Source organism: Chelmon rostratus, chromosome 5, assembly GCF_017976325.1.
Source record: "Chelmon rostratus isolate fCheRos1 chromosome 5, fCheRos1.pri, whole genome shotgun sequence".
NCBI lineage: Eukaryota > Metazoa > Chordata > Actinopteri > Chaetodontiformes > Chaetodontidae > Chelmon > Chelmon rostratus.
In genome coordinates this window covers 9,781,192-9,796,879 of record NC_055662.1, presented here as the reverse complement: position 1 = coordinate 9,796,879, position 15,688 = coordinate 9,781,192, and the positions used below count along the sequence as shown (strand labels likewise).

The 15,688-nt window shown below is 41.4% G+C and overlaps 1 protein-coding gene across 3 annotated transcripts in view; it reads right to left on the bottom strand.

The window, feature by feature from the left end:
• LOC121606156 (spermatid perinuclear RNA-binding protein-like) overlaps nt 1-15,688 on the bottom strand; it is a 78,558-nt gene that overhangs the window by 13,129 nt on the left and 49,741 nt on the right. For all 3 annotated transcript variants that reach the window (XM_041936344.1, XM_041936343.1, XM_041936345.1), the window contains 6 exons: nt 11,243-11,361; nt 8,754-8,849; nt 8,453-8,564; nt 5,880-5,977; nt 3,662-3,755; nt 3,318-3,386 (listed from right to left, as the gene is read on the bottom strand). In XM_041936344.1, coding sequence (XP_041792278.1) covers nt 3,318-3,386; nt 3,662-3,755; nt 5,880-5,977; nt 8,453-8,564; nt 8,754-8,849; nt 11,243-11,361 — 588 coding nt within the window. The remainder of the gene's footprint in view (nt 1-3,317; nt 3,387-3,661; nt 3,756-5,879; nt 5,978-8,452; nt 8,565-8,753; nt 8,850-11,242; nt 11,362-15,688) is intronic.

The following is a 15,688-nucleotide window of genomic DNA, read 5'->3' as shown; positions in this document are numbered from 1 at the left end:
GACGACCGCAGTGACAGCAAAGCCTCCGCCAGAGCAGCTGATTTCTGGCATCAAATAAGAGAAGTTACGTCTTGTCAAAATATTCCTCTGATTCCTCTGTCCAGCACAGAGGCATGTCAGGTGTTTCTCCAACATTTCTCATTCTTATGTTTTCTCTCCATTTTCTCTAGTTCGACTGCCAGCCAACATGCAGGGCTATAAAAGTGCCACATAAACATAGAGAGTGTCCACGTTACAGATAAAATGAAACTTTAATGTGAGGTTGGTTGACTGGGTCTGAACTATAGAGCTGCAACTGGCAAGTGACATGCAGGTATCTCTGTAGTGCAGCAACCTCCAACATTTCGTTCATAATGAGCTGAAGACAGACTGAGACTAAACTTTCAGGGCACTCAGTGAGGCAGTTTTGCTGATTCGTGGGGAAGAAGATGCAGACGTTTCCAGGACTTAAGTAAAATTTCAAGTTCTCTTGGCATCTAAGTGATGGACCATCAATGTTTCAACATCAGTGACGACACTTCAGCATGTAGCAGGACCTGGCAAATAGAATACAATGCTGCTGAAGCAATCCTTATCTCTGAAACAGAGTGCAGCAAGTGTTAACCTTCAACGCTTTTTTCCTCACTACAACACACCTGCATCATATTCCTGATTGTAGTAGTAGTATAAGAAGTAGTAACATATCTAACACCGCTTCACTTTACATTGTATTAAATATAATGATACTTTATTGCTAATGCATTGTTTTTATAGTATTAAGATATATCACAGTATTCACTTCCATTTCTATCATATATACAAGTAATATACTACTTACTTACTGCTCTAATATATAACTTTGACACTGACAAGAATGGCAATTTCACCTGACAACACACTGAGCTGAATAGCCTCTCTTATGCCCCAATGAAGGCCTGGATGGTTGAGAAACACTGTTCTGAACTTCAATCTTACTGACATTAAGACTCAGACCCTTTCTCACCTCAACACAGGGGCAGATTAATTCCTGATAAGCACACTGAATGCTTCTTTCAGCTCCAGCAACTTCCTTGCCTCCTTCTTTCTCTCACTCGCAGCTATTTGGAAATCTGATAAGTTGACACATTTTTCTGCTTCGAGGAAATGTTTCACTTAAAAGCCACTGCCGCAACAGCTCCTTGAAGAATTTTAACTTTTTTTTAAACCTGTTTCATGCAGCAGTGTGATACGGTGAATATAGCCACTTTGAGATACAGTGATACAGGTTGAGCGGGTGACAATTCAGTGCACTAAACTGGATTCCTATTATGATCTTGTGAAAATATCAGACATGACTGCAGGATTTCAAACGCTGGCCTATAATCGATCACATTCAGGCAGGGTCAGGGTACTTTTTCTACTTTGATACAGAGATTGAAGTGAATACTGTCTGACAGCAGGATGTCATTTTTTAACCTGACAGGCTGTTTGATCCTCCTCAAACAGAGCATCCTGATTTCTAAGAAAAGCTCAGCCTCACTGCTCACTTCTTTCAGCTCCACTGACTCACTTTTCCACCTTTTACACAGAGTCTGACAGAGGGCACCTTGTTGACAGTCAACTGTAGTTTACAGCTATCCAGCAGACACACATGGTGAACAACACTAGAGCGTTTTGTCTTTGTCATTACATCTGAGCGACAAAGTCCTGAATCAATATCCACTTGTCTGCTCTTCAGAGACAAAGTCTTCTCCTGGGGAGTCAGCCTCTGTGATGTGGGATTGACCGATTAGGTTTCTAATATCAGCCCGACACCCAATATTTTGTGCTTACATGGAATGTTTTGCCATTTTTCTTCTAAAAATTCACACAATTTCCGGTTTTCAGTCTTATTGTGGTGGAGAGGCATCCTACAAAGCATCAAGAGCCCTGGCCATTGTTCACAGTCACAGGGCAGGACTGTGACAATCTACCTTTGGCCCAGGCCAATATCCACCCACTCACAACAGACCGTGCACACTGAAACCGCTTTGTCTATGCCTGTAACATTAGTAACAATTAGTTTTATGACAACATGCAAAATACTGAAAAAAACAGCCAAGTGCCTTCATTTCAAGAGTTAAGGCAAAAGGAAAAAAATATATAAATATATATACATATACACATATACATTCACATTCATATATGTGTATATATATATATATATATATATATATATATATATATACAACTGGAGCTCCTTCCACCACAGAAAAGAGTCTACAGCTCTTGATTTTCTGCATTATTTTCCATGCAGACTCATCAAGTGTTGGTGCCATTTAGAAGTATCTTTAAAAAGAGAATCAACTCAGGAAGGGGTTGTGATATTGATGACATGCGAGGGCAGCTCTGCTACTGTTTTTCTTTTTTACACATTAACTACATCTCCCGCACATGAGCATATCTGTCACAACTGTAGTTGCGCCGTGTTGTTTTTGCTTTGATTTACACATTTCATTTCGCATTGTTGACAGCGGCCTCACACATACAGATTCGCCCCGTGCTCCCGATGGCCAGTCCCCGGCCTGCAGGCCGACTTCAGCACTGTGTCTAAAAACATCAGCCCCCTCATTTATTTCACTGTGTCAGCACTCTGGAAATAAAATGCAATATTGTTGGGAAAAAAAGTTGAAAAAAAAAAACCCAAACATTTTGCTGCAGCATAACATCATTCACCAACACCTTGCATTTGCAAATCAAATATATGCAAGTGCACATTCCTGGAAGACTTTTTAATGTGAATGAGGTCATTCTGCTGTTCTTCACCATAATCAAAAGAAGGATTAAATAACTTCTGACATAATAACTGTCCAGAGTTTTAAATCCTGTTTCATAGTATTGCAACAGTATATCGATTGTCATGTTACTCAACCTGCACTGCCTGGATGGTACAGTATTTAATCATGGAACACCTCGCAGCCCGACTGCTAACCGACAATGGATTACACAACGGGCATCGTACAGTATCACAATTTCTTCTCTGTGCATTTGAGTTTGCAGCTTGGAGAACTCAACTTGGAAAACAAAACCATTAACTTTACCAGAACAAACAAACAAGAACACTGTACTGACACAAATGACATCATTATTTAACATAACTTAATTAGGGCTGATTCTGCTGTGTCTGCCCTCAGATCCTACAGCCTGAACACAGCATTTAATATAAAGCCACTGTTGGCCACATATAACAGTCTCCCTTTAGTTATTTGTATTCTAACACACAAGTCCACTGTAGTGTTTCAGAGGTGAGAGGAAGAGGATTTCAATCATCTGAGCAACCTGTGATTCTTTTAAACAAGCGAGTCGATGGACAAAGTCACCTTTCATCCTTTTGATGAAGTCTCTATCATCTGACCCGACGTCCTCCCGAAGCCTCTTCTGACAGCCTCCTGCAGAGCAGAAACAAACAGAGTGATCACCTGAAACATCACACAGACCGAGAGAGAGGATGCACGGCTCATCTAAACATATCATGATTGTCATTATCTATATTCAGAATGTATCAAAACAGAGGAGTAATACAAGCTGCTTTACAGGGGGGCAAAGGAAGAAGAAAAGTAGAATATAGGGGGGAGATAAAAATAGGAAACCAAATACAGACACACAAGGATACACACAGATGAAAGCCAAAATTATGCACACTCACACACAACTGAACACACACCTTCTAACAGCCTTGGTGAGGGCTTGCTGGCAGGGAGAGGATCCATATTCAAGACCTTGTAAAGCTGTCCAAAGGCTAGGAGGCGTAACGCATGCTGAAAAACACACACAAACACACACACACCAGACAGAATAAGGGCACATCTCTGTATCAGTAAAGCAACAGAACTCTGCAGTCAGAGAACAGGCAGCAGTGCTACCATTTATTCTCCAATCAATGCGGTTTAATTTCCTGGAAACTTATGTGAGCTGTCCGACATTTGTGTAAACTAACTAAATCTGTTGGGAGAAACTTCATGCATTATGGGGGGGGGGGACTGCCAGACTGGCAGGGAGGCAGAAACAGAGAGACAGAGCGAGGAAAAGATGAATTTGAGGATGTCTTCATATTTCTCAGTGCTGAGCCCACATTTTCCGCTCGGGGGCACACTTTGTTGTTCTGTGTGCTGTGCTGTAGCAGTGGCAGCAGTGGCAGAGTTAGCGGCAGCAGTGGTAGTAGTAGTGTCGGTGTGGGTGTACACGGGAAAGAGTGTTCCCACGCTCATTAGGTGGCTAATTAGGCTGCAAGTTCGTGAAGCCTCCGCAGCACAGAGGGGCAGCTTATCTGAGGTCAGAGTCCGGACTTCTGCGGCCACTCAGCTATTTATAGTGCTGACGTGAGCTTAGGGCTTCACCGGAGTGGGACCCGCTTTAAATAACCCTTCTTCAATCAGTGTAACACAGGGGGGAGCGCTGCTCGTCCGATTTCCTGGAAGAAATGCTGACTTTGGTGCAGTGGGTGGTGTGGAAGTACACCCTGGTGAGATGTTTCATGGTCTCACGAGTGGCACGGTTGAGGCTGAGCTGAGTTTTTCTTTCTCAGTGCAGCTAAAGATTACACTCAGTTAAGTAAGTGTCTGCTGCTGGTTCTATAGCAGGAAAACAGGAAGGGAATTTTTAGAAAGGGTGAGATGCTAAGACAACATCAATAAAGCAGCAGCTAAAATGAAAGATTTACTATCATGTAAGTTAAGTAAAAAATATGTCTAAAATCAGAACACATACAAGGTTTTACAGCATCAATTCACCCCCAGGAAGAAACTTGGCTTCTAAACTACAAGTCAATGTTTGGACTATAATGATCCCTGAAAATACTTAAAAATCCCCAACTTGGCTTTAAATTTCAAATCACACAAGAACTCTCTTTAATGATTTTCCACACAGAGTGAATTTGTGTTTCACAAGTCTCTCTGTTGTTTATTAAAGATTGAGCTGCTCTTCTTGCAGCAGTTGAAATGTTTTTTTCAACCCAGACTTGATGAAATTTAAGGAAATTATATGACCTTTGGGACCAGTTAAATGCTGGGCGGCTGCAGCCCAGAGGTGAGAGACAAGGGCCTGTTAATGGAAGCTTTTAATGTGTATGCTCCTGGAGCAGATGGGATAATGTTGATGGGAAAAGCTCCAATCTTCCTTAAAAGCTACTGTCAAAGTGTCCTTGAGCAAGGCATTAAACCTTTAACTGCTCCAGCTGGAGACCGCTAAATTAAAAACAAAAGTATCTCATCAAACAACAAGAGCCTCCCATCTCTCTGAAACAGGTGAAAATAAAACAAAAATATTACTGGCAGTTTGAATTCCTTCTACTAATCACCAAGAGGAGGCTTCACCTCAAATCTCTCAGTTGTTCTTGCTAAATCAAGCCTGGGGCTACACTTATCTATATCTAAAGCTCAGAAACAGGCAAACCAGTAGCTGGGGACCAGAGTATATTCTTCTCTCTATTTTTTTTTTTTTTTTTTTTTGGACATTTTTCTTCAGGAACTCTTAAGCAGGCCAAAGAGAGAACGTTACATTACGTTACATGAACAGCCTTAACAGTGTATTTGTTAGAATGCCAACTAGTTTCAACCTCACTGAGTCTTCATCAGGGAGGCTTACTGAAGGTCAAGCCCATGTTTCTAGCAAATATAATAAACTTTCTCTGCACACCAAACTGTTTATCTGAGTTAACCTCAGTTTTATAAATTACTCCTGTTTTAAGTCTAATCTTTGCATTTGCACTTTCAAATGATTAGAAACTTTAGAAACATTGTGCAACGGCAGAAACACTGGTGATGTGAACGCTTATAGAATCAAGAAATGCTGATTCTGTTTGTGGCTTCAGATTTTCTTTCACCACTGCAGAGGAAGACGACACTGACAGCAGTGGAAAGGGCTGGTAGGTAGAGTGAGCTGACCTGAGCGCTGTCTGTGATGGAGTCAGCCTGCTGTGCGCTGAGGTCAGACAGGACATCCGTGGGTTCCCTCTCGCAGGGGTCATGAACTCCTGGACCTCCTGTAAGGAGAAACCACGTCAGTGTTTCCAAACCGGGTCTTGACTCAGACAGGCGAGCCCTCTAAACAGCAACATACTTTCAACTAAGCTTAATTTCACAAGACAAGAAAACACATGGAAATAATTGACTGACTCCTACTGATGATTGCAACAGTAACTCGCCATTGATTCAGCCGCATTTAGGCCATAACATGCCATTTCAATGCTGAGGGAAACCCTGCACCACATTTCAAAAATCCAATCACATTATCACAAAGACATGCTCGCTGCTCTGCACTGATCAAACATGGGAACTGAAGGTTTCCCAGATAAAGGATTAGAACAAGAGAGATGGTGGTGGAAAAAAATAAACCTTTCTATTAATTAAAGCTGGATAGGAAACATTTTTCACACGGACTGCTCGAGAAAAAAAAAAGGAAATCTCAGAGGATATGCTCCAACAAAAACTTTTACTGAACAAAATACAAGTAAAAGTTAAACAATCATTCATGTTGAGATTCTCTCAAGGAGCCCTGAGGGAATCTGCAATTTGGAAACGATTAATTCATTGTAGAGTACGATGAGACAGGTGCAGGTGATACTACACTGTATCATTGTTGACACTCCACAGTCCAAGAATCTGTAGGACACCCTGTGTGTGACGAGGTTGCAGCCAAACACTGAGGTTATCCTAAAACACATTCATTAAAGATTTTTCTAAATGTTTCTCTGGAAAATAGAAACGCTGTCTCTGTGCATGTTGGCTTCTAATCTTATTTGCCTGCTAACTTTTTGTTTTCAGTCCCTGGGCTGATTCCATTTTCAAACTTCACATGCAAACTTTTTTATTTTGTTAGTGGAACAGAGTTGCCTGGTGCTACCCTCGAGTGAGAGAAAGTTTTCTTTAAGACTTCAGCGGTGATTGACAGCTGCTGTCGCTCCACTTCAGGCATATCGTTCATCATGTACACACGTTGAATCCCTTTAGAAAAGTGCTACTGTACTTAACATGCATTTCAGAATCGATGCACTGACCAATCAGTCACTTATCATAAACATCGGATCGATGGTTTGAAATACTTGATTAAATTAAAGGCCTACGTTTCCACTCATTCAAGGGCAATGAAGCGCTTTTTTTTTTCTGACACTGTTCTTCAAGCGTCCTTGCTGTTGTCACTTTCACTGTCAAACTGTAATTTCATTTCGCAGCCTTCTGAATAGATAGTCTGATTACTGGATTCATTCACTGTGCTTGACTCCTAACCCCTGACGGCTCACATATTAATTTCTGGCAGAAAGAATTTAATCATTTACAAGACTAAAACTGTTGAATGTATCAAACAGAGGGCATGCCATATGCTGCCTACATGAGAACATAACATATTAAAAACTGACTCATTTCCACGAGTCAATGCCCTGCCACCATGAAAACAATCTTTTCACTTTACTTTCAATGCTTGTTGTGCCTTTTTACCTCCCTCGTTAATAGAAAATACTGTAAAATACATAATTTCCACTGCCAATTAAATTCACCATTTCAAAATTTATGATTAAAACCTTGCCTTCAACTCCTGTCCATGAAAATCTCAAGGAATCAGTCCAGTAATAAAAGGTCTAGACGGCTTGTAGCGGCAGCCCTGACACCCTGTATTCCCACAGTGCTCTAAACAACATTCCCTGAGGGTCATGGACAGAGGCCTTTTAACAATACACTGCTGGTTCACTGTTTCACAACCAGGACAGAATCCACAATGCCAATTCTGATTTGGCCAGACGCTCTTTGTCAGCACTTCAAAATAAGCTTTCAGATGGAGCCTGAACACTACAGTACTCTGAAAACTGAAGCACACCCTCCTCTTTTTTTTTTTTAAAGATGGGAACCGACACCCATGCCTGCCAGCCAGCCGAGAGCTTTTCATAGGTCTCAGTGACTTCGACCACAGAGGTCAGAAGTTGACCTTCTGTGTTGAAAACTGCCCATGCAAAGCCGTGCCTCCTCTTCTTGATTCATCTGACAATCTGCCAGAACCTGTTTGAGGTCAATTGCAAAAATATGACTGCTGGATTACTTCTCCAGTCCATATCTTCTAGCCATAAACAGCTTGTTCCCAAAACTGACAGTACAGAGGTTTTCTACATCAAAGTAATTTTACTCAGAGTGATTTTGTTTTTCCTCACTTCTTCTCACTTTTTTGCTCTGGTTCATTATTGAGGAACATCATTTTTTTCTCTTAACATGAAACATTTTGAACTTGTGCAGACAAGTTCAATTTAGAGATTTCTGCTCTTGTTCATGTTCAACTCTGCCTCTACTATCCTATTAATTTTGTATGTGCTGCCTCTAAATCTCACTTGACAATTCCAGGATTTTTTTATGGACAGCACACCCAGGGTTCATAAACGATGTTAAACCCTGGAGCTCAGAAGAGAGGGAGAAAGTGCAAATGTGAACAACAAACATAGCTTGGAGGTTGCTGTGAAGGACTGATCACTGACCTGGAAGAAGAATCCCTGAGGCGATGCACTCCATGACGCGACGCAGGGCCTCACCTGGACCCAGCGGCCGGTTGCAGGTAGCTATGGCCTTTTCACAGATCAGCTCCAGAGGCTACAGAGGAAGAGAGAGAGACGACACTCAACAAAGCATAAACTCATTCAATTACAGTCATGATTCTGGGCTTGAGACAAAAAGTTTACTGTTTTAAAGCCTGGGAAATAAACTTATACAATTCCTGTCTATCTTCTTCTGAATGTGAGATGTACTACAAGCCATTCTGATTCTGTGGCCGTCACCTACCCATCCTTTGAGAGGCTGCCACCCGGGCAGTCTGTTGCACATGTCTCTGAAAATCCTCAAGACGATGACGCAGGACTTGAGATCTGTGACTCTGGCCTGAGGGGACAGACAGACAAAACTTAGTGACAGCATGAGGAGCATCTCAACAAGGCAGTAGTCTAGCTGAACAACACACACTCCAAGAATATGTGTCCATGACACTTCCCAGGCTCGGGGATATGAGATCCAGCACTACAGGAGGCATTTTCACAACCCCTGAAATGTCAATATGCTGCTGACACCATTGTGATACGCTGATTGTCATATTTAAATTGATAATGTTCAATTCTGTGACAATTTCATCTGTTGGCAGTAATTCTGTTAAGTTTAGCCTCTGAGGGGTATAAACATGCACTCTGGAATAGCCAAAGGGATACTGCAAAATCTTTCTTTTGAGAATAAAATACTGGTACCAGGACTAGAATATGGAATATTTCACAATAAACAGCTTTTGACAGTGAATTTGCACTGTTCACACCACAGAGTGAAATGTAGGTGACTCTTCAAGGCATGATACTCCTTCTCCTGCTAGTGAGCTAATCTGTCAACATATTTACTGCCAACTAACAGGTTGTTTTACAGGTTTTTATTTGAAATAAATGTTGCAATGGATCATTTTAGTCAGAATTGATGATTAACACTGTTGGTTGTCTAATTTACAACAGCGGCATTGAACTGTTTCCTCTTCATTATCTGACATTTCTGAAGAGCAGAAGTGGTTTGCTGGATGACAGAAACGAACAAAAGAATTTGAGAGTAACCCGTCATAATACAAGTGAAATGGAAACATGGTTTTCAAGATCTAATTAACTACAATACAATACATACATTACATATACATGGAATAATAAAACCTGCTAAAATCTCTGGAAAAGAGATACAATGAATTTACAATTTCCAAAAATGCTTTACAAACCTCTAAATGTTCTACCAAAGCTGAAATATTAGAAGAATGTGGGAATAGCAAATTACTCTGGAGATTACTGACACTTCAATTTGCATAGAATGACTATTCGCAACAATAAAGTCTGTAATTTTATTCAGGTGCTTTCATTTAAACCTTCCAGACATGGTGGATGGTGAAGATGAACATCACTAATTGTATGTGCAGTTATTATAGATCAGTAGAGGTCTGCGGTTCATATCAGCCATGTGTGAATGTGATGAAAGAGAATCCTCTTTGGATTGCTTCACCTTCAGTCCACAGTGCAGCCCTTTGCTCTGATATCACTTGACATTCAGCTCTCCTTCCCTGAGGGAAGCTGTTCACCGCTTCACCTGACCTTGACTCTCATCTCCCTCTTGCCTCCTCAGGAGTGGAGGAACTCTCAGTTCAGTCAGGTCAGCAGAGTTGCAGCTCATCTGAAACTTGATTTGGTGAAGAATCTCTTCATGACCTTCACAGTGACATCTCATTCTGTCATGCTCTTCTACTTGCACTGAAAAATAACATTTCAACTGTTTCCATGCTGCCTGTTCTTCCCTTTAGATTTCTCCACTATTCATGATCATTCTAGAAACACTCATACACTCTTACATGTCAGCTAATGTACACCTGTGTGAATATGCCTGGATGTTGCTCCTCACACATCTGTGAATGAACCAATTATTGTATTAAACGACTGCTGTCAATCAGTTGATAAAAAGGCAGCTCCAGCGGCCCCCCTGAAATCAGGCTATGCTATATTAAAATCATATCTGGCAGTTGGACGCCTCTGCCAACCAGTCAAGTTGTATTTATATCCATGTCTGTCCTGACTCATAAAATATGAAGTGAAGACTTTAAGGAATTTAATGAAGGAATTTAAAAGTGTATTTTCTCGTGAAATGGAAGTTATCACTATATTGACATGTATGATTCCATTGAAAACATGCTGTCTTCACTTATGAGTCTATTTTTCCAGAGGGGCACAGAGGACTGAGAGCTTCATCACATGGTGTAACAACAATCACCTGAAGCTCAATATCTGCAGAACCAATGAGCTTGTGGTGGACTACAACGCTTCAAATATGGATGCTGCTGCAGAGAAGCTACAGATTCAATTCACACACATCTTCAACCCGGGGACACAAACGATCTATACAATCAGCATTCATCATTTTGTCCAATGAGACATTGGTGTTAAACTTTGTAATAATAAGCATGAATTCTTGAGTTATGCTCTAAAATTTGTTGTGTCACAGTGACCATTGACCATAAAATATAATCAGTTCATCCTTGAGACAAGAGAATATTTTGGCAAAATTTGAAGAAATTCCTCCTTGAAGGCGTTCCAGGGATATTGTGTTTGCACACCTTGAGATAGATATCCTTCCAAATCTGGGTGGCATTGCGTTGCACATTGAAGTATACAAATTGTACTTTTCAGAGAGAGGGTTGAATATTCAGGGAAAGACTGATTGCCAGCGTGTAAAGACACTTATTGTGTCATCAGCTACGCTGTTCTCACCTGAAACCATTTGGCGTGTCGGAGCGAAGCCAGCGCAGCCCGGCACTTCTGCCTGTCCAGGACATCCTCCTCCTCCTTGTCCTCCTGCTTCTCCTTTTTGTCCTCCTGAGTGTCCTCCTCTGGAGAGAGGAACAGGATGAGACAGGACAGACTGAGCGTGACCACACTGACCTCGCACACTCACACACAGACACACAGGCAGCAGGGTTGGACAGCTAATTATTAGGCAAACCCACTGATCTGACCGAATGAGCTAAGAGAGGGGAAATTTGAGAGAGTCCGTGATTTTCTGGGAGAGGGGGGTTTCTCATGCACAAGGCAGGATCTTTCATAACATTGACAGGAGGAACCGGAGTAGACGTGAGCGCATGCGTCTTGCTGCTCGGCCGGAGTCTCACTCTAGATGCAGATCAGTGGCTGAAGGCGATGGAACACGCCAGATTAGTGTGTTATCAATTACGGCGCAGGACGAAAATGAGAGCATGGCAACGACTCAGGACCAAAAGCCAGATTAAAGATTAAAATAACACTTTGGAACAACGACACATTTGGTGGATTGTGAAATTCTGGCTCAGGAATGGCTGAGATTGGGGACAGGCAGGGAACACTACAGACACATTAGCAATTCTACTTGTAGAGAAAAACGCCATCCTGCTTTGAAAAGGCAGCTTGCTCTGCAGTTTTCTGGGGCGCCATGCTAGTATTTTCACTCTTGCGGGGTCGGTCAGATGTTTATGTATGACTGAATCAGTCTCTCCACACCGGGTTCCTGTGGGGAGCTCTCCTGCCATGACTGGAGGCCGAGCCATGGGAGAACGACAGCAGAAGAAGAGTGACAACAGCAGATGACAACGACAACATAAACATCTGAGAGTGAGAACGCCACCCTGGAAAGAAAGTGAAGGCTGTTTGTTCTCGGGAGCAGCTAAGGGGTGCCCACTGTGGGACAGTCAAGCAGACGAACAAAAGGGGGAACAGACTGCAGACCACACTGCAGAGCTCAAGAGTAAAGGCTCACAGGTTATCAATTATCTCATCCAGGAAATCTAAGATAGTGACATTTCTGCAACCTGAAACATATTAAATCTTGATAAATGTCCCATCACACTGGAATCAGTCTCATTATGGTTCAGAGATCTCTCCCAATGAGCAATAGCCGGCAGAGATTAAATCACAGCTATTTTCTACAAAGCTGACAGTAATGCTGACACAGAGCATTATAAAAAGCTCCTGCTCGTAGGGAGGAGGTCACACAGTAGTCTCCAATTCCAAATATACGCAGTATCCAAATTCCAATTTATCCGTCTGCATGCGATTCATCAGCAGTAATGTGAGCTGAGGAGCGATGTGTGTGGTTTAGCAGTCTGTTGCTGTAGAGACCGTAGTGAAAGCTGAACAGGATGGAAGAGGTGGAAGACAAACGAAGGAGCTGATAAGAGACACAGGGTTTGTCCTGTGTCACTCCTCCTCCAAGACCAAGGACTGAGGACCTTCATGTTCTGCCCCTGGGACTTCTGGGTAATATACTGCACCACTCTGACAGGACATCTGCAGCTCATGGCATGATTGGTTAAAGTAAGATGGAAGTAAACTTTTTTTAATCCAGCACTTTTTGGTGCCCTCTCTCAGTTTAGCTTGCTCAGTGCACCTGGACAACTCAGAACAAATGAAACTGGTAACTGAAGTGAAACCCGACAAAAAGCCAATGCATTGCTTTTCCTTCTTAAAAATTACTTTGAGGCAAGAAACTAAAGTTACTAAAAAGTGCAGAAGTGGTTCTTAGGACCATGTTCTTCTGTGGTCCTCGTGATACCAGGGTTAATGGACTGATGCTATATAAGGACGCACTCATGACAATGTAAGGTTAAGCACTTCTTTTGTGCTGTCATACATCGTGTTCTGGACTGTACTCAGCTTTTCAATACAATGAACACTAAAACTGCAATTAAATAATGCCATTCTCTAACCGTAATCTTTGTAGTCTCAAGTGTGCCACAGAAATATATGAGTATAGACCTTTTCAGTGTTAAATTATAATTAATTATCAAACTGATGAACTTATTCAATGGAAAGCTTAGATAACACTTAATACTTTATGGCTGCAAGATAGAATTGTTGTTATTATTCTGAAATTTTCTTGTTATTTCTATTAATCAATTACGTATTTCTTAACATATCAGAAAACAGAAAAAATGCAGGGGGGCTGTGGCTCTATGGTTTGATCCAAGGCTCCTCCAGTCTGCATGGCGATTTGTCCTCAAGCAAGATATTGAATCCAAATTGCTCCTGATGGCTGCACCATTGGTGTTTGAGTGTGTGTGTGAATCTGGCATGTGTTGTAAAGTGCTTTGAGTGGTCAGTAGACTAGACAAAAGCTATAAAAATCCATTTCCAAAAAATACCAAATCAAATATCAAATTTCCACAACCCAAGAAGGTTTCATCGTATCACTATAACTTCATATTCTTTATCTACCTGCAGCCTAAAACTAAAAACAAAAATATTGAATTTACAATTATAAAACTGAGAAAAGTAGCAATTATCACGTCTGAGAAGCTAGAATCAGTGAATGTTCGCCATTTTTCTTTAGAAAGGACTGATAATTGACTGTTGACAATTCATTTTTCTTTCCATCAACTAATCAAATAATGAATTCCTTCAGCAGAGACACAGTTGCGCTTCAGCTGCTGACTATCCATTCTCTGCTTGAGTGAGACAAGGATTTCAAAGGCGGCTTAAAAGTATGTTAGGTGAGGGGTCAGAGAATGGTGTCACCTGTCAGAGTTCAGTAGATTTAGGGCACCACAGCCTGATACCCACTGCAAGGCCTAATGATCAGTCAAAACATCACTTATTAATACTAGACTTCCATTAGAGTACACACCAAACCTTTGGCACATTTCACTATGTGTATTGTACATAATATACATGAATGATAAATGCTTCTGACTAATTTTCTTCAACTACATTAATTGATTGTTGTTAATAATAACGTTAATTGCTTCAGCCCTAGTTTGCTCACTTACATCACTTACATTTACTGTCTGCTATCACATTCCATCTCACAATTACTTAGTTTCCCGCTTTGACATTTAATTTCCATTTTCTGATTAGCTCTCATGTAGAGATGTTTCTCTTTCATTTAAACGCGAGTGCCACCTACAAACTAAATGGGATCCAATTGATTGCGGCAACAAAACTCCAGACACTGAAACACTGGATTATTCTGGTGGCATACTCAAGACTGGTGATAAAAATACACAAATAAGGAATAAGACGTAGATTTTATTGTACCCGAAGAAAAATACTCACGATTATTCCAGCTATTTTGTGAATTTTGAAGTATTTATGCATTGATTTACTTTACAGACTTGTTATCTCAATATAATTAATAACCTAAATTCTTTTCTGTTTGCCCGGTATGCAGATGAATTGTGGAAGCTGCTTCCCAGAGACAGGCCATGAAGGAACCATCACTCACAGGTCAAGACCACATACAGATAAGGACAACCCCCGCTAAATTCTCCCTGACATCAGTTTAGGGGAATTTTGATTAGTGACCAGGACATCAGATTAATTCAGTTAAGACCGTTTTTACAACATGAAATTTTGGGATGTCATTTTGAGCCAATAAATAATTTAACAATTGATCAACAGAGAGGGGTCAGCCCCTGTAATTAAAGCAAAGAAGCACAGATGTGGACATGGGCTGGTGGTTAATGTACTCGTTTTGCCCCTTTCGTCTATGTGCTCGGCAGTAGACATGGACCAGAATTTCATGGTGACCCAGAGAGAAGTCCAGTCAACAGAGGAAGGGGGGAGGAGGGGGTAGAGGAGCATGTCTGAGGCAGAGAGTGAGTGGGTTGGTTTGATTTGGTTGTCGGGGAAGCCCCTTGTACCCGGGGTTTCCTGCTGCTGGGTGGGGGGGGCGCCTCATCAGCAGCGGGGCCGCAGAGAAGTGTCAATCCACACAGCGCGCTGACCTGCGGAGCTACGGCAACAAAACCAACAGTCAGTGAGCAGAGGCCAGCTACAGGAGGTATACTCTAAAAACCAGGGGTCAGCTAAGAGCCAAAGGAAGCCAGTTACGGGTTACTCACCAGAAAAGAAATATTCCTGAATGGGTTCCTTGAAGAACCGTCATATATGAGATGTTAAGTAGCACAGATAGGGTAGGGGCTCAATATGTACACATATTTAACCTGATAAAGGTACAAAAAGTGAAAAATCATCAATAAAGTGATTAAAGTGTGGAAGATTTGTTTTGTTTGTTTGTTTTTCCAAAGTCAGAATTTCTGTTCAGGCACACCCGTCAATGAAAGTTTCTGATGTGCAATAACTTTGCTACCTGAATGTTTAAAAGAAATATTTGTGGCTAAAAAAGAGCAAGAAGAAATACAAGATTCAACAAGGGATTTATTAGCCCTTGATCCTGGCAAATGCAGA